At 36.4% G+C, this 20,588-nt stretch overlaps 4 protein-coding genes across 6 annotated transcripts; 1 reads left to right on the plus strand and 3 right to left on the minus strand.

Moving 5' to 3' along the window:
- Positions 1–163: 163 nt before the first annotated feature.
- Positions 164–1,890, minus strand: LOC126625645 (beta-1,2-xylosyltransferase XYXT1-like). The gene is made up of 3 exons (XM_050294676.1): positions 1,752–1,890; positions 1,422–1,640; positions 164–1,314 (listed from the first exon to the last, which is right to left on the minus strand). The coding sequence occupies exons 1-3, from the start codon at positions 1,888–1,890 to the stop codon at positions 164–166; spliced, it is 1,509 nt and encodes a 502-aa protein (XP_050150633.1).
- A 1,920-nt stretch (positions 1,891–3,810) lies between these two features.
- LOC126625234 (beta-1,2-xylosyltransferase XYXT1-like) lies at positions 3,811–5,974 on the minus strand. 2 transcript variants are annotated; one of them, XM_050294319.1, is made up of 3 exons: positions 5,567–5,974; positions 5,244–5,456; positions 3,811–5,156 (listed from the first exon to the last, which is right to left on the minus strand). In XM_050294319.1, the coding sequence occupies exons 1-3, from the start codon at positions 5,712–5,714 to the stop codon at positions 3,982–3,984; spliced, it is 1,536 nt and encodes a 511-aa protein (XP_050150276.1). In that variant the 5' UTR covers positions 5,715–5,974; the 3' UTR covers positions 3,811–3,981. The 2 variants fall into 2 exon arrangements, with proteins under 2 accessions (XP_050150276.1, XP_050150275.1); XM_050294318.1 differs by having other exon boundaries at positions 5,229–5,456; positions 5,567–5,970.
- Positions 5,975–13,377: 7,403 nt separating this feature from the next.
- LOC126626774 (protein DETOXIFICATION 16-like) lies at positions 13,378–16,262 on the plus strand. The gene is made up of 7 exons (XM_050296169.1): positions 13,378–13,858; positions 14,261–14,805; positions 14,931–15,017; positions 15,124–15,180; positions 15,327–15,684; positions 15,784–15,870; positions 15,991–16,262. Exons 1-7 carry the CDS (start codon positions 13,562–13,564, stop codon positions 16,048–16,050), a joined length of 1,491 nt encoding a protein of 496 aa, XP_050152126.1. The 5' UTR covers positions 13,378–13,561; the 3' UTR covers positions 16,051–16,262.
- Positions 16,197–20,121, minus strand: LOC126626775 (cyclin-dependent kinase D-3-like). Of its 2 annotated transcripts, none has more exons than XM_050296170.1 (8): positions 19,807–20,121; positions 18,930–19,228; positions 18,731–18,839; positions 18,081–18,206; positions 17,360–17,595; positions 16,967–17,272; positions 16,555–16,689; positions 16,197–16,465 (listed from the first exon to the last, which is right to left on the minus strand). In XM_050296170.1, exons 1-7 carry the CDS (start codon positions 19,909–19,911, stop codon positions 16,632–16,634), a joined length of 1,239 nt encoding a protein of 412 aa, XP_050152127.1. In that variant the 5' UTR covers positions 19,912–20,121; the 3' UTR covers positions 16,197–16,465; positions 16,555–16,631. The 2 variants fall into 2 exon arrangements, with proteins under 2 accessions (XP_050152127.1, XP_050152128.1); XM_050296171.1 differs by having other exon boundaries at positions 16,551–16,689.
- Positions 20,122–20,588: the final 467 nt, after the last annotated feature.

The following is a 20,588-nucleotide window of genomic DNA, read 5'->3' on the forward strand; positions in this document are numbered from 1 at the left end:
TTGTCAGAAGCAATAAAAAAATAAATTAAAAAAAAGCGATTTTTTAACTAAACGGCATTGAATACTATGATCGATTTTCACAAATAGAGTACGGAAAAGAAGCAAGGAAATAATTGTAATAGTATGCAGAGGCCTCTGCTGCCTCTCGAAACTAAACAAGGGCTTACTGAATCTGATGCAGAAGTCCAAGGGCTTTTTTCAAAGTGGTTCTAATCCTTTTGACGTTAAGGGTTACATTTTGTGCATTCAGAAAAGTTGACTTGAATGCTTGCCATCCTCGTATTCGATTCTTATTCGGGTCGATTTTCAGCGTGCTCTCGCTTCTGCTGATCTTGTATTCCAAATACTTGATCTTCATATCCCTCGATGGCTCTCCGAAGTAGTTTGTTGCAAGCCATTCGAACCCTCCGAGCGGAAGTATTTGGATAAGAACTGCATTTTCAGGGAGGAACAGAATGTTTGTGAGGGCAGCTCCGTGAACCCCCATTAACACATCACAAGAGTTCACAACTTCTGCAGTTCTTGACATGTTCCTGTCAGCCTCCATAACAGTTACCTTGTATCCCAAGCTTCTAGCCATCTTAGTAATTTGTCTCGGATTCATGAAACACCTTGTGCTCCTTCTCGATATGATGAGAAGCCGGGGCATTTTATGCCGGCCACCACCTCTGATTCTGATTGCATTGGCCTTCTTTAGTGAGTAAGTTTTTCTTAAGAATGCTCGGAAGTCAGTAATCGAATATGAATGTTTCGAAGGATCAATGCTCAGATCCTTTGGATGTCTTTTAAGTCCAACCGTTACGCTTGGGAAGCAATGCACTGCATCTTCCTTGTCAATGTCAATAATCTCATACTTGGACAGCCCTTTTAGTATTGATTGGTACTTTTCGATCCACCTGCTTCTTTTATCCGTAATCAGAAACTGAACTTCCCCATCATATTTTCGAGAAGTAATATACAGCGGAATGACCATGTCTGTGAATTCATGGAAATGGTTTCCTGTATATCCTCCGGTTGAAAATAAGACGGCTGGAACACTATGATTTCTGGTGCATTGAAGGATTTCCTGCTGAGCATCAGACACTCGTTTCACTGACCACTCTCGAACATGATTCAGCGCCTGTTTATCTTCTTTTCGAGCATACGGCCTTATCGTCCAGGAGCTATTCCCTGCCAGCATGTCCGCTTGAGATGAAACAACGAAAACCGAAGACAAATTACCATCAACATGAACATCCATGCTGATCTCACAAACATCAGTTCTTGGCTGCAAAACATCACAAATTGGCTCCAAATTCTTCGTCACTTCTGAAACTGCAAGATGAATTTAAATTGTCTAAGGTGAATTTTCTTGGATCATCAACCTAATTAACTTCAATCCCTTCGGCAGTTAGTACAAAATAATCATGTTATGTTCTTACTGTTTGTCTCTGATTCTGAACCATTTCGAGCAATGAGAATAGTGGGATTGCTTGCACTTTTCTGTACACCAGAATCCTCTCCTTGAAGACTTGCATTTTTCAATTCCTCCGCTCTTATCTTCTGATTAAGCTGCTCACTTTCGATTACTTGCTGAGAGCTGTTTGTTTGTTGGACTTGCAGCACGTCCCAACCAAGACCCACTGACATCTGCAATTTCACTGCGAGTAAACGAGAGTTACACACCAAACATATCATGTTAGTGCGTTCTCATTCCAACTTTCTTGCAACGCAAGGTAGAAAGAGTAGGCTAATCTACATAATCTACATACAAGCTGATAGATTCAAACTAGGTTTGAGAACTGCACTAAAATATACTGCTATAAGTAAGAGTGTCGCAAATGCTCCATATCGGAACCTCTTCTGCTGAAGGCGAAAAACGTTTCTGGCAAGTATCGAATCGGGCTTCATTTTTCGCTCAACTTTGATATAATTATACACTCTATTGAAAATGCTAAAATCCCATTTGCATAAGCATGCCTTAAACTTTGATGAAAAAGATAATCTGATGTAGGAGGAGATCGAAGCTCAAATACGAAGAGGGACGCTAAATTACAACGTTATGGTCAATTCAAATACAAGCAGTTCTGTCGAAAACCTGATTTTATAGGCATGTTCATGAAAGCTAACTAATCCAAACTAAAAAGGGAGATAAGTAAATTCAGATAACAGCATATCTAAAATCCCTTATATAACAGAAACGAATCGAGACACAGTAAATATGGAAGGCATCCTAACGTAGCAGTCATTGAACGCTCATATCTCAACCGGAAACAACGAATCAACTTAAAAAATCTCGAGATACTCGTAGTAATTAAATGAAAAATCTTGCAGGATCCCCACCATCCCCCCTTGTATGAAAAACTCGACTTGGGCTTGGGCAAGTTAAAATCTCAAGTGAACGAAAAGAGTGATACAATTAGTGTAGCCCCGGTAAGGTTTTTATCGAGACCCATTTATGCACCATATTCTCTCTTTTTATACGTAAGTCTTCTTATCTTAATGAATATCGTACTCTTTTCAAAAAAAGAAAGAAAAAAAATCGGTGTAGTTTGCATCTGTTTTTCTTGTGGCTGGTTTGCAATCTTCTCAGTTTTCTGCATATGGAAAATACTAGCGGCCCAAGAACATATCCAGAACTGAGTTCTGTCGATCAAAACGTCTTTGAAATGTCCTTCACCATTTTTAAGAGGCTTGAGGTGCGGCAAATGTTCTACAAAAATAGGTTTAATGATCACTTTTACTCTGTATAAATTTGCAAAACTGATTAAAACAATGAGTTATTGCTTCGAGTTTTAATGGAAAATGTGATTTTTAAGTTCTTACCATTTGTTGATTAACAATACTAGTTTTCTTGAATTTTTAAGCTTAAACACACAAACAAACAAAAAAATAAATAAATAAATAAAAACCCAATAAAAAACACAAGCATGGCTAAAATATGGAGTTCCGTGATATATATGGTGGGGTGAAAGTTCCATAAAAACAGATTTTGTAAAAAATTCTTAAAATCGATTAAAAAACTATTAGTTTGCTCCCACGGTAAGAAAAATATTACACATTGAAAGCTGGCTGCCCATTTTATTGTGTTAGAAAGGATTTTATTTCATTTTTTTAACTTTAAAACAAAATATAATCAATAAAAATACTAGTTCGGCGTTCAATTGAAACGGTCCTCTAATTTTTTTTTTAAAATTATGATGCAACAAAATTTATACAAAAATGGGTCTTATGATGACGTTTGTAGTAGTCCACAAAACTGATTAAAACAATGAGTTATTTCACAATTTTTGTTGCTTAAGCAAAAGGAGGATAAATAATAAGGGAGTTTTAACAAAAAGCTCGCGGTACTATTCACTTTAACGAAAAAATACATTTTTACATTAAAAAGTCAAACCTAATACTATTCATTTTACCTTTTATTTTGTCATTTTCGTTAAAACTCAAAGTTTTCAAACCATTTTCATTAGTTTTCCTAAATAATAATCATGCTATCTATGTCGTGCTTCAGATTGGAAGACTGACTGAAGAAGTTTTAATGAAAAACCCGTGGTACTGTTCATTTTAACGAAAAACCACATTTTTATACTAAAAAGTCAAATATAGTACTATTCACTTTACCCTTTATTTTGTCTTTTTCGTTAAAACTAAAAGTTTTCAAGCCATTTTCATTAGTTTTCCTTAAATAATAACTATGCTATCTATGTCCTGCTTCAGATTAGAAGACTGACTAAAGATAATAAATTTGAAATAAAACAAAATAAAATGAAGAAAAAAGAGATTATAAGGACTAAGGAACTCTAACAAATGTTCACCGACGCTTACAAAAGCTTCGCAAATCTTTCCCTAATTTCCAATATTTCTGAACAAATAATTACAAGAGCGGATTATGAATCAATGACATCGAATTCTTTGCTACGAAAAGTACACGAAACGAAAACAAAACGAAATAAATATTCAAGAGGACCTTGTTTCCTCCAGAAATCAAACAATGACGTCTCTCTACTGATGCAGAAGCTCAAGAGCTTTTAACAATGTAGGTCTAAATCTTTGGACATTAAGATGTACGTTTTGTTTTTGCAGATAGAGTGAATAGAACGCTAGCCAACCCTGTTTTCCGATCGATGAAGGATCGGTGAAAACCGGGTGATCAAGCGGGTACTGCTGTGTCAACGTGCTCTCCTCGTTGCTTATTTCGTACTCTAAATACTTGAGATTCATACCCTCCGAAGGCTTGCCGAAGTAGTTGGTTGCGAGCCATTGGAACCGTCCGACTGGAAGTATTTGAATCAAAATTGCATTTTCTGGAAGGAAGACAAGGTTTGTGAGGCCAGCTCCATGAACTCCCACTAACACATCACAAGAGTTGACTACTTCTGCAAATTTAGACAAGTTCATGTCAGCTTCTGCGACGATTACCTTGAACCCCAAGCGTCTAGCCATTTTCGTAATTTCCCCTGTGTTCGTGAAAGACCTTGTTCTCTTTCTTGGGATGATCAGAAGCCGGGGCCTTTTTCGCTGACGATTTTCTCTGATTCTGATTGCACTGGCTCTTTTCAACGAGTAACGGTTTCTTAGAAACTCTCTGAAGTCTTTCATGGAATATGAATGCTTTGAAGGATCAATGCTCAGCTCCTTTTCGTGTCGTTTAAGGCCAACGGTTACGCTTGGGAAGCAATGTACTGCATCTTCTTTGTCAATGTCGATAATCTCGTACTTGGACAGTCCTTTTAGTATTGCTTGGTACTTTGCAATCCACCATGGTTTCATATCTGAAACAAGAAATTGAACTTCTCCATCATATTTTCGAGAAGTAATAAACAGTGGAATCACCACATCAGTGAACTCATGGAAATGGTTTCCTACGTATCCTCCAGTAGAAAACAAGATGGCTGGAACGCTATGATCTCGAGTACACTGAGGGATATTGAGCTGAGCACCAGTTTGTACTGGTTTCACTGACCATGCTCGAGTACTGCCCAACGCAGTTTTGTCCTCTTTTCGAGCATAAGGTCTTATAGTCCAGGACCTGTTCCAAATTTGAGAAGATGAAGCAACAAAAACTGAGGAAGAGTTTGCATCTACGCGAACATCCCTGTTAATGATCTCACAGTATTCGGTTCTTGGTTCCTCAGTTTTGCAAAGTGGCTCCAAATTCTCCTCTACAACTTCCACAACTGCAAAAATGTTCGCGTTAGTTAATGGTTTCTTTATGTTTGTACCAGCTGTATTGGAGGAAGGGTGCTTACTCTTAGTCTCCTCACCTACCGACATGCTGCTTTCAATGGGACTAGTGAGAATGCTTGCATTTTGCTGCAAATCAGCAGAATCTGCTAACACTTGATCACTCAAATTTTCAAACTCCTCGGTTTTTATCTCCGGAAATTCTAGCACATTTTTTATCACTTGCTGAGTGCTGTTTGTTTCCCAGAGTGCCAATATCTTTTGTTTGACACCAACTGATCTCTCCAACTTCACTGTGACATGATCCAGAAAATTAAATTACAAACTAATATATGTCACCTAAAAATAAAGTTAACATAGAAATAATGCTGAAAATATATAAAAAATGCATGAATGTACATACAAGCTGGTAGAGGATTCAAATTAGGTTTCAGCAGAGTGCAGAAGCACAGTGCTATGAGCAAGCAGCAAACGAATGCTCCATATCTCAATTTCTTCTGCTCGTGCTTACTAAAGCTTCGGGCTAGTATCGAATCATACATCACCGCCATTTTCGCTTTTCGATCAATGTAATGCTACACTCTATGTACTCGAAATGCGAAATGGCATTTCGCACACAAGACGGAGAAGATCTAGTAGTGTTACTTGTGATGAGAGGTTGAGTGAATTGTGAAGCAAAAGACTTACTTGGTTGCCATTTTGTATAGCAATTGAAGGAGGTTGAGGTGCAATTTTCTATGACTTGTTGCACCCCCACGATTTTGTTCTCTCTCTCTCTAAGTCTATGAGATTCTCCAAATTAAAAAAAAAAACTAGATATGAAAAGGACATCTTGGTTGACTGTACTCGAAACAAAATCCTTTTTTCTTTTGGCATAATATTTGTTATGAGCTAGAGTTTCATAATTCTTGTTTATATTTGTAATGCCATAATCCGCCGGCCCTTGATTCCAGCTTCAATTGAAAGCTAACAACCAACTACGACTGTAGAAATTAGGATATTGTGGTTAGGTTGCATAATTACTTGTGTGTCACTACTAGTAGCCCTAAGTTCAACTGCATGTGCAATTGCAAAGATGAAAGCGACCCCATCAAAATGACTTTTATCCTGCATTTGAAAGAAGAAAATATGCTTATAATTTTGAGATAAATTGTAACTTTGAAATTGGTTTACTTGAACTCCTTTATTTAGATTCATAAACCAAAAAGATAAAAAATTTCACGCTAAAAAAGATAGGGGATGGATCGGTGGCACTATTTTTTTTACACAACTTTTGACAAATTTTTGTGGCCCACTTCGTAATGTATTTCAACGATGCAAACCGCCTATCTTTTAGGTATTCCCTCAAAGATCATGTCTATAAAAAAACTATCCAAATCTGAAACCATATGACCGTTTGATTAATGGTTCAAAGTTTCTTTGTATAACCATATTTGTTTATTTTCTTCACTAATTTTGGTAAGGGTGATCTATGAATGATGTTCTAAAAGATAGACAGTTCAGACCGTTGGAATACAATACGAAGTTGGCCCCACGAAACCGTATGTTAAAAATTGTGTAAAAATAGTAGTGTCACGAATCTAGCCCCAATAAGATATAGGGTTTGGTGAAGTGAACCTATTATATAGAATATTAATCAATATCACAAAAAAATGCAATTAACATAATCATTTAGGCAACAACTCACCTTAGTGTTTTTTTTCCTATTATAAGCATAATTACATTTTGAACTATTCTAATTAACGAATTATTCAAACTCAAGCGCAAAATGGCAGGCATAACAGTACTAGTGTGGCCCACAGGTGCCAACAACGCACATGAGAAAATTCAATCAACATTGTATACGGATTGTTTGCTTATAAGTTACAACCAAGTTTACTCACTAATTTTCAATATAATGATTTCCGTTCATAAGAAATCAAATAAAAACTAAACCAAGTTTAAGAGGATTGTCAATGGATCACCAATATCATTAAGTGCTAATAACTAAATCATCATAGTGTAAACCTCTTGTCGGTGAGGAGTTCAAAAGTCTAGAGCCGTGGGAAATGCTGAGGCATCCATAAAACCAGTAAGGGAGATTAGAGAAGGACATCTTAACTACACATTTTGTCTCTCTATTTGGGTGGGCAGCATGATGAGGTTTAGAGTTAGAGGACTCAGTATTTTTAAATTGGTTTTCTCTCAAGAGAATACGTGTGACACATAAAATAATGTATGCTTTTTTCTAGGCACGTTTTATATATATTTTCAGAAAGTAATAGGAGTTGTTAACGGATTGTTATCAACACAATTATGCAACCACTCTCTGAGCCTGCGGGCCTCAAGTTCCAAAGGATTAGACATTTTCAAATTTAAGATAATATTAGTGGGTATAATTATATATTAGTCGTATTGAGCATAAGTGTTGATTAAGCCTTGTACACACTTGAAAAAATTGAGCACCCAACAACAACCATTTGACCTTTCTGGCCCAAGTCAATATTAGGTAGCACGTATACAGCACAAGGGTAATTAGGGTATTATGTTATCCCATGCAACGTGTACATGTAGTTGTGGCCGTTGATGAGCTTCATACCTCGGTGTAATTCTTCTCAGATACCACGAACGAAATTAAGGTTATACTTCAAAATCAATTGATAATGAATGAGTAGTTCACTTTCTTATATATTCATGTAAGATTCGTTAGCTATTTTTCACAAGATAGATTTATCTCATATGTTTTCATTTTTAAGATAATTGTAAGAGTTTAATGTAGCAAGTTGTATATATAACGAGTAATACTACCATTTTAGATGACATCTTAAGTGGATCGCCACTTCATTTGAAATGTTCTGAATTTTTATTCAATTAAAAAGAATTAAAAATAAGGAAAAGAAAGAACCCTAAAACCTAACAATGTTAACGTACGTGAAACCAACTTTGTTTGTGCTTTTGCCGTCGTCTCCTATTCCCTTGTCCCTCTTCTGCTTCCGTCGCCTACTCTTTCACTAGCAACAACAGAAACTATATAGGGTTTCATGAAATGTTTCCAAATGTATAACAACAGTAGCAATAACAAGAAGCTCATACTATTACTTCAATCATGCATATGCATATACGTGTGGCCGTTAGGACATTTGCAGGCCAAAGAGGAGGCGGAGATGTCTGTCTCGCTAAAATTATAGTGAAAGAAAGCAACGTACTCGTTCTTAAACTACGTACACTTAGTAAATAAAGTACATTCTTTTCGATAACGATAGAAGTATGCTCCGAAACATTGTCTTTCTTTCATCATAGAATATGTGTTATTAACAGTTGATAAGAGTATGAATTCCACATCGAATAAAAAACAGAACCTTGTACCTATAAGTAATTAAGCTATTTTTCATATTAGCAATTGATTTTATGGTGAAACCTTAACTTCTTCATGGTATCAAAGCATGTTGTCTCATGTCTGAAGTCCAAAGGCTACATGTGCTCCACATCACCCAATTCTTGTTGTCCGGGTGTTAAACTTGAAAATTTGTAACACATGAGGGGACGTGTTGAAAGCGATCTCACGTCGGGGAAAGAAGTGACATTGCATCTACTTATAAGTAAGTGAACTACTTCCCCTATTGCCAATTGATTTTATGATGGAATCTTAACTTTTTCACCATTATGCACATACGAACGACTGGCTAGAAAAATCTTCAATAAAACCATATTTACAGTGATAACCATAGAGTGATCACTCTTTCAGCAACCAAACGTGTCTGCTCCTATTCTATTTTTGTTAATAAGTATGATTAGTATTATTAATCAGTGATGTCTGCTTACGAGTCTTGTTTGGTATTGGTCAAAGTCACCTCCAAGCAATTTTCATTAAGCTTTCACAACCTTTAGCACTCAAGCTTATTATGCTACTGTAGTAGGAAAATTGATGCCTATAATTAAGAATAATATAATTATATATTGCACCGTATTATTCGATAATGACAATTGGCGAGGGGCCTAATGATAGTATTATGGCTAATTAATTAGAAAGAGCTGCCTTATTGCCATGGACAAGTTGGGCTAATCTTGGCCCTTAATTATCATGTCATTTTCCTTACCAAAAACAATATTCATCAAAACAGTAACTATAGGAGGAAGTGAAATCCAAACACTTTATTTTTATCTTTAGATTAAGTAAATTATAGACACAAAAATAAACATGATTTTTCAAAAACAGAATAAGTATGCGGAAATTATTTTTTATAGGCATGATTATATCATCCTGACCGAAAAATTGAAATTAAAGAATCGGTGGGAGTTCGATTACGACTTGGACAATGAAATACGGTAAGGCCTCCTCCATATGGCGAGTATCTGGTGCATTGCTCGTACACGGTCGTTGTGAACACTGAATTCAATTGTGTACTGCAAAAAAACATTATTTAGTTCAATTTGTCTTTGTTCAAATAGTATTGTATTAATTAATTACCAACATTTGTATGGCCACCTACTTCAAGTGCTATCCGTTATTTGTATGGCCACCTACTTCTAGTTCAGGTTAAATCGTTAATGAGTCAGGTGTCGTTATTGGGTAACACGTTAAGAACCCATCAAACGAATCAGGTCATTATCAGGTCACCTGTTAGTATAACAGTATGACACGTAAACGATCCGTTTGTCAGGTCTAGACATTAAGCATGACAATTTCTTGCTGATTCATTAGCCCGACACGAAACGATACGACATGGTAATGAGTTGGCTGGTTATTGGATCACCTGTTAAAAACTCGTTAATATAATAAATTTAATACGACACAATTTGTTTATTTAATCAGTATGACACAACATGACAATCATGGCTCGTTTGCCAAAGTCTAACTTCTAGCAAGAGAAAAACAAGCAATGGCTTCAGTTTGTTTCAAATAATATTGCATTAATTAATTAATGAAACATTTGACAACAAAAAAAAATTAATTAATGAAACAAAATTGTTACTGATTGAGTTTAAGGGCTAATGAACGTCTAAGTACCTAATAAATAAAAATTAAGAGCTAGTAAGCGTCAAATTCATCTTAGTTACATGATTATACTAATTCAGATTCATCTGCTAAATATATTTGACAATTTAAAAGGTCGAATCCGCTTAAAATCCATGATCGCATTCCTATTGTGACTTAATGTTGATGTTATTGTAACAACTGCGAGGTTACATTTGGGCTACATATATAATCTTCCCATATGCTTGATTCGGATTGTTAATGTTGGTTAATTTCTTTTGGGATTTTAGCAAAATTGATAACTGAGATTGGCATAACTCCTCATTTTGGTATCTGAGGTTTGAAACCGATAGAAGTTGTCCATGAGTTTATGCACCGTCAACCGTTTTGATCCTTCCGTGAAAAATCTATGTTAAATAAGGATCAAAATGATAAAAATACCCTCAATTTAATAAATAATACTCCAAAATAATTTGAAAAAATTAAGGGTATCTTTGTCATTTTGGTCCTTATTTAACGGAGATTTTTCACGGAATGACCAAAATGATTGAAAGTGGACAAACTCATGAATCACTTCTATAGATTTTAAATCTCAGATATCAAAGTGATGAGTTATGTGAAAAGTCATCTCAGAGACCACTTCTATCGATTTTCATCTAAGTTTCAATTGAATTTTATTCCAAATTCTTGTAAACTTTTGGTAGTTGGGCTTATTTGTTTCTTGAGACCATCAACGTTAACAACCCAATGCCATTTTTATGGGCCAAGTAGAACAAAAATGTATGGATGAGGGACACTAGTATGAGTTCAACTAAGTCCAACCATCAAATCTCAAGTGACAACCCATCAATCAGCCTTGTGAAAGAACACAACTAGCCCATACCATTTACATTTAGGCAAACGAAGCTGCACATTTGATGTGTCTTAGGCCTTTATAACTCGATTTCACTTCAAGGAGGGGATGGTAGGAGGAGTTGTGTGCGTCAGTCGTATAGGGCACCACACTGAAAGGTGTCATCGTGTGATTGGGTGAGACCAAATACATGGAGCTCCTACCTATGAAATGGTCAGACATGTGACGTGAAACGATTTAGAATTCAAATCTGAGAATTGAATTCTCCGAATGTCAAGTGTAGGGTCGAAAGCCATAAAGATAAACTAGTTGCAAATTTCAATTTTGCAGAAGTGGTTTGTCTTTTCTGTGGTGGTGTCTAGTCAGCCATGTGGACTGGTCAAGGAAAGTATGGATTAATAAGTTGATTTATTAGGACGAGTTGAGGGAGACAAGAGGACTAGAAAAAGTCACAAAGCTTTTGTAGTTACTGGATTTGGATCCTTGCCGATCCTCTATTGGGAATCCTATGGATCAATGCACGTGAGCCGTTGATAAAAAATTATGCGGCTTCAATTAAATACTTTTTTATATTTTTAAAATAAAGTAGCCTCGTTTTGCCTGAAAAATATAAAAAAAGAAAAAAATATATAACTTCATGATTTTTAATCAACGGTCTACGTGTGTTGATCCTTAGGATCTCCAGAAAGGGGATCTGGCGAGGATCCAAATCCGTAGTTACTTACATTACATAAGGCTAAATTCATACACATTGTCCACTTTATTTGACTGAAAGAAAGTCTCATACAATACTTGCGTGCATCCCAAGTCTAACATACAATGAATCAAACTACTGATTATGTTTGAAATATTTTCGATCACCTTTATTAAGAATGTCGTTATTTTGAGATGTACATATGTGAATTAGACAGTTAGAAAAAATAAAATATGTAAATGTAAATTAGATTATTCATCATCGCATGTATCCGTCTACTTAATTACGATGTAGAATTAAATTGTCGACTAGTACTATATCAACGTATTTGTTTCTTCATTCCATGCATCTTTCTCTTTCTTTTCCATTTACATATGAATCATTTGTGGGTTTTTTTTGTCCATGTTTTGGGTCTTCTAGTTGGTGTTTATGTTTTGGTGTGGACGAGATCGATATAAAAGAATCTTTTTGTAATGGACAGTGACAAATTCAGAAACACAAGTTGTTTTGTTTATGATTTTGTCGGGACTCTGATGGCCCAATTGAAGCTATTGAACCCAAGATGTCGTGGTAATTTTGACTACTACTGCCAAATAGATTTATCAGATGGGATATGAGAATTATACTATTTCATCTTATGAATAACGTATTTTAATTATATAAATTTTATAATCGTAATTGTTTAATCTTTAAATCTTCGGTTGAAGATTACCATTGCAAAAACTATTTCAATAAAAAATTATTTAGTCGTTTAAATGTATAGAATAAAACGGTCTAAATACAAGTAACATATTCATGATTAACTGTTCATTTATTTGATATGCTTTGATTATTAAATGATTTTCAATCCGAATGGCTTTTTTTTTATAAGATTGATCTCCAAATGAAGATTAACAAATTGAACAATTCTAATCGTTGATTTTATTTAGTCAAGATATATTATTTGCAAACGAAAGAAAATGCGTGTATCTTCCAGGGATCCAATTATTAACTTTTTTGTGTTGTTAACATTATATTGCATTCATTTGTGGAAGAAAAAAAAACAATATATTCCATTCATATTATGAAAAAGAAGATTAGATTAACAAGAAGACAATTATAGTTTTAGTAGGGAGGAGCCTTGCATTGCTTTTCGTCATGTTGAAATAATTGCCAGCCGCCGAATGTTGTCGTTTTGTTTTCACGTCAATTATTATTTTTCCTAATTACAAATCCACCCCTTTACTATCATGATTTCTTATTTTATCACAAGATCTTTTTTGTTTATATCATTTTGCTCACTGCAATCAACGAGCTAGGTCTTAACTCTTGAGGGACCCGAGTTACATAGTTTTTTTTTAGTACTACGGTCTAGTAGTATTATTCTTTATTTGTAAGCGAGATGTCTTATAAGGCGAATTTGAACTACTTTACTGCTAGCCCATTGTAAAACTAAACTCATTCATTCTCATTTAGTGTAAATAATATCATTTGTTACATAAAATAAAAAAAAAAAAAAATAGCATCACGCGCACCTTTTCATTGGGTTGATTATAAGAAGATTCAACTATTTTATAAAAAAGATGCTTTCTCGTTTCTTTTTTTTCGATTATTTTTTGTGAATGTAATTCGATAATGTATTAGTAGTTACAAGTGTTTTTGTTTATGATTGATATTTTTGCATTATAAATGAACATTTTATATAAATATATTGAAAGAGGATTCGAACTCAAAACTTCAACTGTGATCAACCAACTAGGTGACGAACACCTTGCTATAATATGTAATGTACTAAAAAACAAAGAAAGAAACAAGATCCTCAACTCCATTGTAACATAATCCAATCTACTGTCTTTCTTCCCCTCTGCCACACACAATCTCTCTCTCTCTCTCTCTCTCTCAAGAAGCTAAGCAGAAAATGGAGAGAGAAGACAACAAACCATCTCTAAGCTCGCCATTGATTCAAGCTTGCGAAGAAGATGTAACTAAGGAGACTGGGAGAAATAACCATGGAATAAAGGGATTTAAGAGAAAGGAAATAGTTGAAGAAGTGAAGAAGCAGATATGGCTAGCAGGACCTCTTATCTGTGTGAGCTTATTGCAGTACTCTACACAGATAATAGCTATTATGTTTGTAGGTCACCTTGGTGAGTTATCTCTCTCCGGTGCTACCATGGCCCTTTCCTTCACTTCCGTCACCGGTTTCAGCTTGTTGGTAAGTTTGCCTCCTCTACAGCTATGATTATTGGTTCAGTATCGCTTTAGCGCTTACCAGATAGTAAGTTAATACCGCGCTAATCGATAATCACTATTTAGACCCACTTAACACAGTGTTGTAATATGCATGATTGTCCAATCCGCTCGTACTTTTTAGGTCATCACTGAAAGATTAACTCTACAGAAGTTCACTCAAATGGAAAAGTGTTTAATTTTATAGTATATGTGACTTGGAGTTTCATACTTTGGATACTAGGGTACAATTGTGTTAAGACTTACACCCCCATTTAGCTTTATGGATACTAGGGTTTGTGTTGAAGATACAACCCTTCTTCCAAGTTGAAACTAGTTGATCTTTCTATAAGTTTCTGATAATCTTTTCGGTTTTCGATTTAAACAGATGGGAATGTCAAGCGCATTGGACACATTATCCGGCCAGTGCTATGGTGCAAAGCAGTACCGTCTGATGGGCATACACATGCAGAGAGCAATGCTTGTTCTTTCACTTGTTTGCGTACCTCTCGCCATCATTTCCGCAAACACAAAAACAATCCTAACAGCTCTAGGCCAAAATGCTGCCATTGCAGCAGAAGCTGGGGAATTTGCGCACTTCACGATCCCTTCCCTTTTCGCATACGGACTCCTCCAGTGCCTCGTCAGATTCTTACAAACTCAAAACATCGTGTTCCCGATGATGCTGAGCTCTGCGGTTACAGCTTTACTTCACATCCCTCTCTGTTGGGTTCTTGTGTTTAAATCCGGACTTGGAGGCAGGGGAGCTGCCCTGGCAATTTCAATCTCCTTTTGGATCAATGTGTTATTATTGGCGCTTTATGTCAAGTTCTCTTCATCATGTGCGAAAACTTGGACAGGCTTTTCGAAGGAGGCTTTTCAGAACGTTACTACATTCATTAGGCTTGCTGTTCCTTCAGCCGTCATGGTTTGGTAATTTTCTCATTTATATTTTTTTGACGTTTCAAAATGTTGCTACATACGTTATTTTTTGTACTACTAAGATATGTTCTGTGAGAGTCGAAGCTCCTAATGCAGTTGACCATGAATTTTAACAGCTTGGAAATGTGGTCGTTTGAAATGATTGTTCTTCTATCCGGTCTTCTTCCAAACCCGGAGTTGGAAACCTCAGTGCTTTCTATCAGGTTAGTTCCTAACTGTGATGATCGCTCTTCCATAGTTTACGTGTTCTAGATGATGATATATCCTGCACTTTTAACGTTGTTACTTATCAAATACATCGATTTCCAGTTTGAATACAGCGGCAATGGTTTGGATGATCCCTTTCGGACTCAGTTCTGCTGTGAGGTGAGCTATGTTATGACACATCTAAACTATAAAGTCAATAAGCTCTTACAACTTTCATGGCAATATTTTCTAGCACTCGAAAGTTAAGACCGGCATTGAGATTAAAACGTGGCTTTACATATCTGTTCTGTTTCTGTGACGTGCAGCACTCGCGTCTCCAATGAATTAGGAGCAGGGCGTCCAGAAACAGCGCGCTTAGCAGTGTGTGTTGTGTTAGTCATGGCCATTACCGAGGGTATATTGGTGGGATCGGTCCTGATACTGATACGCAACTTCTGGGGCTACGCTTACAGCAACGAAAGAGAAGTTATCGATTACCTTGCAACCATGATGCCTATACTTGCAACATCCAACTTTCTAGACGGCCTCCAGTGTGTTCTTTCGGGTACCGCTAGAGGATGTGGCTGGCAGAAGATTGGAGCGTATGTGAATCTCGGGGCGTACTACTTAGTTGGAATTCCTTTGGCTATTTTGATGGCTTTCGTCCTTCATGTTGGTGGAAAGGTAAGGAGAACAAAAAAATGACGAAGCGAAAAGGGTTTTTCAGTTTTCTTCTTTTCCTTCCCTTCCATATAACTTTGTCTGTCAAACTGTTTTGAGTAGGGGCTCTGGCTGGGGATCATCTGCGCACTGATTGTGCAAGTGTTGTTGCTTCTTACCGTAACCATACGCACGAACTGGGAGAAAGAGGTTACATTCTTTCTCTATCAATCAATCAATCAATCAATCAATCGATCGATCGAAACACAAATTATACTTTTCCTCTTCATCATGTTTTCTTATTACTGATATATCGTTGGATTTGGTTAGGCAAATAAGGCTACAGAAAGAGTGTACGAATCAACAGTTCCCGTGGACGTAGTCACATAGTGTCATGAAGCTGAACTACGACGGACAACAGATTCCACGTAAGCTTGGTGCAAACGCGTAATGAATAAACCTCCGGAAAAATCTTGCCGGTGTCAATGGTGGTGCAACTCGATATGCTTTACAATATGCAGCTGATTAATAAACCATTGTTGTATATGAAGAAATTCAAGAATATATATTCCTATCCTGCAAGGAATTCATTTTTGCTAAAATGATTCAAAATATGCGTTTTCTTTTCGGTTTATGAACAAGAATTAGGCCAGGAAAAAATGAAGCAACACAACACAAGCCCTCAAAATTTAGCCTTACATGGACTAGGTACAAATTTTCGGTTTAATGTCATCAAAATTATTTTTACACCTCCAAACATAGTTATCTGCATCGTGATTATCTTCGACTTCACTGAATCTCCTCCCTATAATTTCAACAAACGAAAGCCATTGAGAACCTTGAAAGCAGAAGTAAAAATGAAATGAAGATATACTTCATAAATTAGCAACATACCTCATTAATGTGGAGACCCGCCGCAATCTTACACCTCTCAAACAAATAAGATATATGATTCTGTGCATAGAAAGTTCTTATTCGGGATGTTGAAATTCAAGATCTAGTTTCCTCTTTAGATGTGTTCTGTCAGCACTGCAGAAGAAAGAGTAAAGAAAACAATAAAAAATCCACTCTACTCAATAACACAGCTAACACATAAACCGGGATACACTTGGACCGTTTGATTCCAAGAGAGATGATGCTAAGTCTAGAATCCAATCCTTTGGAATCTGGTTTCGTATACTTTATATTGTTATCGTATTATGAGGTTTTGAAATCACTTCAAGCTAAAGTGTACAACTGTGAAGCAAATTTGAGAGAGTACAGAAATTTAAACGCATTAGGAAAGAACATGTATAAAGTGTATTACCTATTAATAGTAGGTCTAGTTGGAGGTTTTGCTCCAAAGATAGAAAAATCAACTGACATTGGTTCATTCCTGCTTGTATTTTCACCAGCAGCATGTCTGGCTTCACCGAAACGATCATCAATCTTATCAACATGTGAATTTCCTTCAAAACCATCACGCTTTGGCATCACTCTCCTTGATTTTCGAGGAGGTGATAACACAGTAGGACCATCATTTGGATCAAAATCAGAAGCCTTAGATTCCCGCTTTGGAGCAGGTCTAGGAAGCTTGTCTGGATACGTAGGAAGAGGTGCAGATGTAAAGTACCTAAAGAGTACCACAGATATCACATACAGATCAAAAAGAGAAAACAAAAATGTGTAGATACTCAACTGAATAGCTAGAGTCTAATACCTGTGCTCTAATGCCTGCTGTACGGAAATTCTAACTTTGGGGTCATAAGTAAACATCTTCGCTAACAAATCCAGGGCATCATCACCAGCCACTGGAAACAATGAACGCAAAGGGGGTGCTGGAACATATTGGTATTCCACATAATCCCGGAGGTATACCATATCAGGCCACTGAGAAGGTGTTGGAGTCCCAAAAGCCGCAAAAATCTTTCCTAATTGATCAATATCACTTGATCCCTATTAAACATTTCAAATCAAACCAATATATAGTCAGAAAAAGGTGCACCCAGTATAAACTTCATTTATGCATGGCCCATGGAGAGCAATAACAAAATTACACATGACAAAGGTGATCAAAGTTGATTTATTGAAGACGTCAGTAAAATATCCAGTAAAATGTTTAACTGGAGAAACATTCCGCAGAAATGACAGAAATGTGTAGTAAAGTAAAATCTCAAAAGTCAGACACAATTGGAGGTGGCTATTACAATGAGCTCATGAAGATGTAACCCAATACAGGATTTTTCTCTTGGCGTAAAATAATATCTAACAAACTCATGTTTGTTTTTTGTCCACTGCCAGAAACGAGTACTTGTAATAAGAATTTGAAAACATGAACACATAAGCCACAAAAAACAAAAACCATAACAGCACTAAAAACATATTGGCTAATGGGAACCACATAAAAAGAGTTTCACTACGATTATGAAATATGGATTTACCTGCAAAAAGGGTCTGCGTAAGAGAAGTTCAGCGAATATACAAGCCGCAGCCCAAACATCTACCCCAGGTCCATATTGCTTGGTGCCAAATAACAGCTCAGGTGCTCTATACCAACGGGCAAAGACCTATTCATATGTGTCAAGGTGTTATAAAGAGCTTGAACCTAAAAGCATGCAAATCACTGAAAGAAAATGCACTTTTTAGTGGTATATAAAATAAACACCATCTTTGTAGAGTTTGAAGGAATGCACCAAATTAGCAGATATTTGAATATAATTTCCCAAGCAAATCCGCCGTCTATTAATAATTTAAAGGAAAAAAGGGTCATATATACTGGTGGTTGTACAACCTATCGAAAAACTATTAAGACAGGAGTCTTAACATCTTAAGGCCATTTCGAAAGTGTTTCATTCTAAACAATTTACTAAATACCCACCAGACTTGTTTTATATCTCTCACAAGGATACCATAGCAACCAATACCACCATGGAGAGGAGGTTTCTGAGACAGGTGAAGACTGGCATCAAACCAAACTCACAGTGCCCAGGACAAGCAGTGGCACTTTAGTAGGTTTGCTTTCAGTAAAAAGCATTAAATTATACGTAAAGAGATCTAACTCAAAATACCATCAAGACAAGGAGAAACATACCTGATGAGTGAACCTGCGATCTGGGCTCCCAAATATTCGTGCTAAACCAAAATCTGCAAGTTTAAGCTGCCCGTTAGGTCCTATCAACAAGTTGTTAGGCTTCATATCCCTGCAAAGCACAATTAGCACACATCTCAGACAAATAATAACAACCAAATAATTATCTACAAAGAAGGCTTTCTAGACACAAAAGGACTACCTGTGTAAAACCCATTTCTTGTGGCAAACAGCAAGTCCTTTTAACGTCATCTGAAGGTATGACTTTATGTCAGCTGGTGATAGGAATATATTCCGATCACGTATAACAGCTTCAAGGTCCGTTTCCATGAACTCAAATACAAGATGCAAGTTTCCTTTATGAGGGAATGCTTCAATCAACTCAATTATGTTCGGATCTTTCAGCTCTTTAAGCAGCTTAATTTCTCTGAGGGCTGTGAAATTCACCCCTTCCTTTTGCTTTCCAAGCCGAATTTTTTTAATAGCAACTGTCTGTCCTGTCTGCACAAGGAATGTATTGAAACCGAAATCAGAATCGATAGAGACTACTCATCAACCTTATTACGGTGCATTCAGTTATAAGCAAAAGAAAAAGAAACTTTAAACCACTTCAAAAGAATACCGATTCGTTAGTTGCTCATTTGGTAGCTCAGAAAGGTGAAAAACCATTCTCAGATTATGGGTCAGTATAACAACAATTTCCATTTTTCTAACGACAGAAGTATATGCAACGTTGTGTTGAAGAACTCCATTTCAAAGGCGATTAAGTATTCGGTGTCCGCACTGAAAATCGATTGCAACCCAGTTTCTAAGTACAGCGGAAAGCTAAAAAAAAGATAAATAAATAAACTTTAAGCTATAATGTTATATAATTACATCCAATAAAGTGAAATTCTTTTCACATTCAGAACTCAATTTTCTCAGCAAACAAACAAGTCCTTAAAAACCAAATTCCACATACATACACACAAACACGAAAAATGCACAACCCAGAAAAGTCGAAAGATTACACAAAGCAAAAGAAATTTTCAAAATTTGACAAAAATTCCACAACTGAAGAGAAATGGTAGGACTTTTACCTTCGTATCAATGGCTTTGTAGACGACTCCATAGGTACCTTCACCAAGAACCTCGCGCTTCAGATACCTATCCGCCACTTTCTTCGTCAGATCGACCTCTGCCATTGTCACTCTCCGAGTTATCACCTCACTGAAGTTTAATTCAATTTACGTTTTTACAGTGAAGTTTTTGGGTGAATTTTCTCTACACAATTGAGAATTTTCCGGGAAAATCATTTTCTCGGGAAAATTCTTTAGGGTTTTAGCATTTGGCGCAGACGAGAAAGCCGTTGAAGCCCCAGAGAGACAGAGACAGAGCGCGTAGAAGCAACGTCAATTTCAACGTTATTTATTTATTTATTATTCTGCTTTTCACTGGAAGTGGTTCGCTTTTTAATTTTGAAGATTATTTGGGGGTATTTTAGACTTTTGACTTGTTCTATATTACAATTCGGGTTTGGGCTGAGGGAAGTCCAAGATTATATCCAAACCTTTTGGGCAACAGATATGTAGCCCAGTAGACCCGACTACCCGCTGCCCGTATGTGCGTAAGCAATGATGTCATGAATGGCATGTTTGATAGTGTCAAAAGTAGAAACTATCTGCCAGTTGACAGTATATTGTCTAAACCCTTAATTTTCGTGCCAACATTATAAATATTGTGCCAAAGATGAGGTGGCAGAGTTCTTGTGGGGCATTTTTGCTCACGACCCTAAACTTTGATGGGTGGTCACCATACACCTAATCTATTATCATGTGTCCTTCCTCTTAACTTTGGTTAACTTTTTTCTCAAAATTGAAAA

The sequence above is a fragment of the Malus sylvestris genome, chromosome 6 (genome assembly GCF_916048215.2).
Source record: "Malus sylvestris chromosome 6, drMalSylv7.2, whole genome shotgun sequence".
NCBI classification, from domain to species: domain Eukaryota; kingdom Viridiplantae; phylum Streptophyta; class Magnoliopsida; order Rosales; family Rosaceae; genus Malus; species Malus sylvestris.

Bases quoted from the DNA above. Each gene is read 5' to 3' on its own strand.
- LOC126625645 (XM_050294676.1), bottom strand. From the start codon at position 1,890: ATGAAGCCCGATTCGATACTTGCCAGAAACGTTTTTCGCCTTCAGCAG. The intron at 1,641-1,751 runs GTATGTAGATTA...GTTTACTCGCAG, and splicing joins TAGTTTGAATCTATCAGCTT to TGAAATTGCAGATGTCAGTG. The intron at 1,315-1,421 runs GTAAGAACATAA...TTCATCTTGCAG, and splicing joins TTCAGAATCAGAGACAAACA to TTTCAGAAGTGACGAAGAAT.
- LOC126625234 (XM_050294318.1), bottom strand. From the start codon at position 5,714: ATGGCGGTGATGTATGATTCGATACTAGCCCGAAGCTTTAGTAAGCAC. The intron at 5,457-5,566 runs GTATGTACATTC...ATCATGTCACAG, and splicing joins TTTGAATCCTCTACCAGCTT to TGAAGTTGGAGAGATCAGTT. The intron at 5,157-5,228 runs GTAAGCACCCTT...ACATTTTTGCAG, and splicing joins GGTAGGTGAGGAGACTAAGA to TTGTGGAAGTTGTAGAGGAG.
- LOC126626774 (XM_050296169.1), top strand. From the start codon at position 13,562: ATGGAGAGAGAAGACAACAAACCATCTCTAAGCTCGCCATTGATTCAA. The intron at 14,806-14,930 runs GTAATTTTCTCA...GAATTTTAACAG, and splicing joins CCTTCAGCCGTCATGGTTTG to CTTGGAAATGTGGTCGTTTG. The intron at 15,685-15,783 runs GTAAGGAGAACA...TGTTTTGAGTAG, and splicing joins TCCTTCATGTTGGTGGAAAG to GGGCTCTGGCTGGGGATCAT.
- LOC126626775 (XM_050296170.1), bottom strand. From the start codon at position 19,911: ATGGCAGAGGTCGATCTGACGAAGAAAGTGGCGGATAGGTATCTGAAG. The intron at 18,207-18,730 runs GTATGTTTCTCC...ACATATGAATAG, and splicing joins ATCGCAGGTTCACTCATCAG to GTCTTTGCCCGTTGGTATAG. The intron at 17,273-17,359 runs GTATTAGACTCT...GGTACTCTTTAG, and splicing joins CAGCAGGCATTAGAGCACAG to GTACTTTACATCTGCACCTC.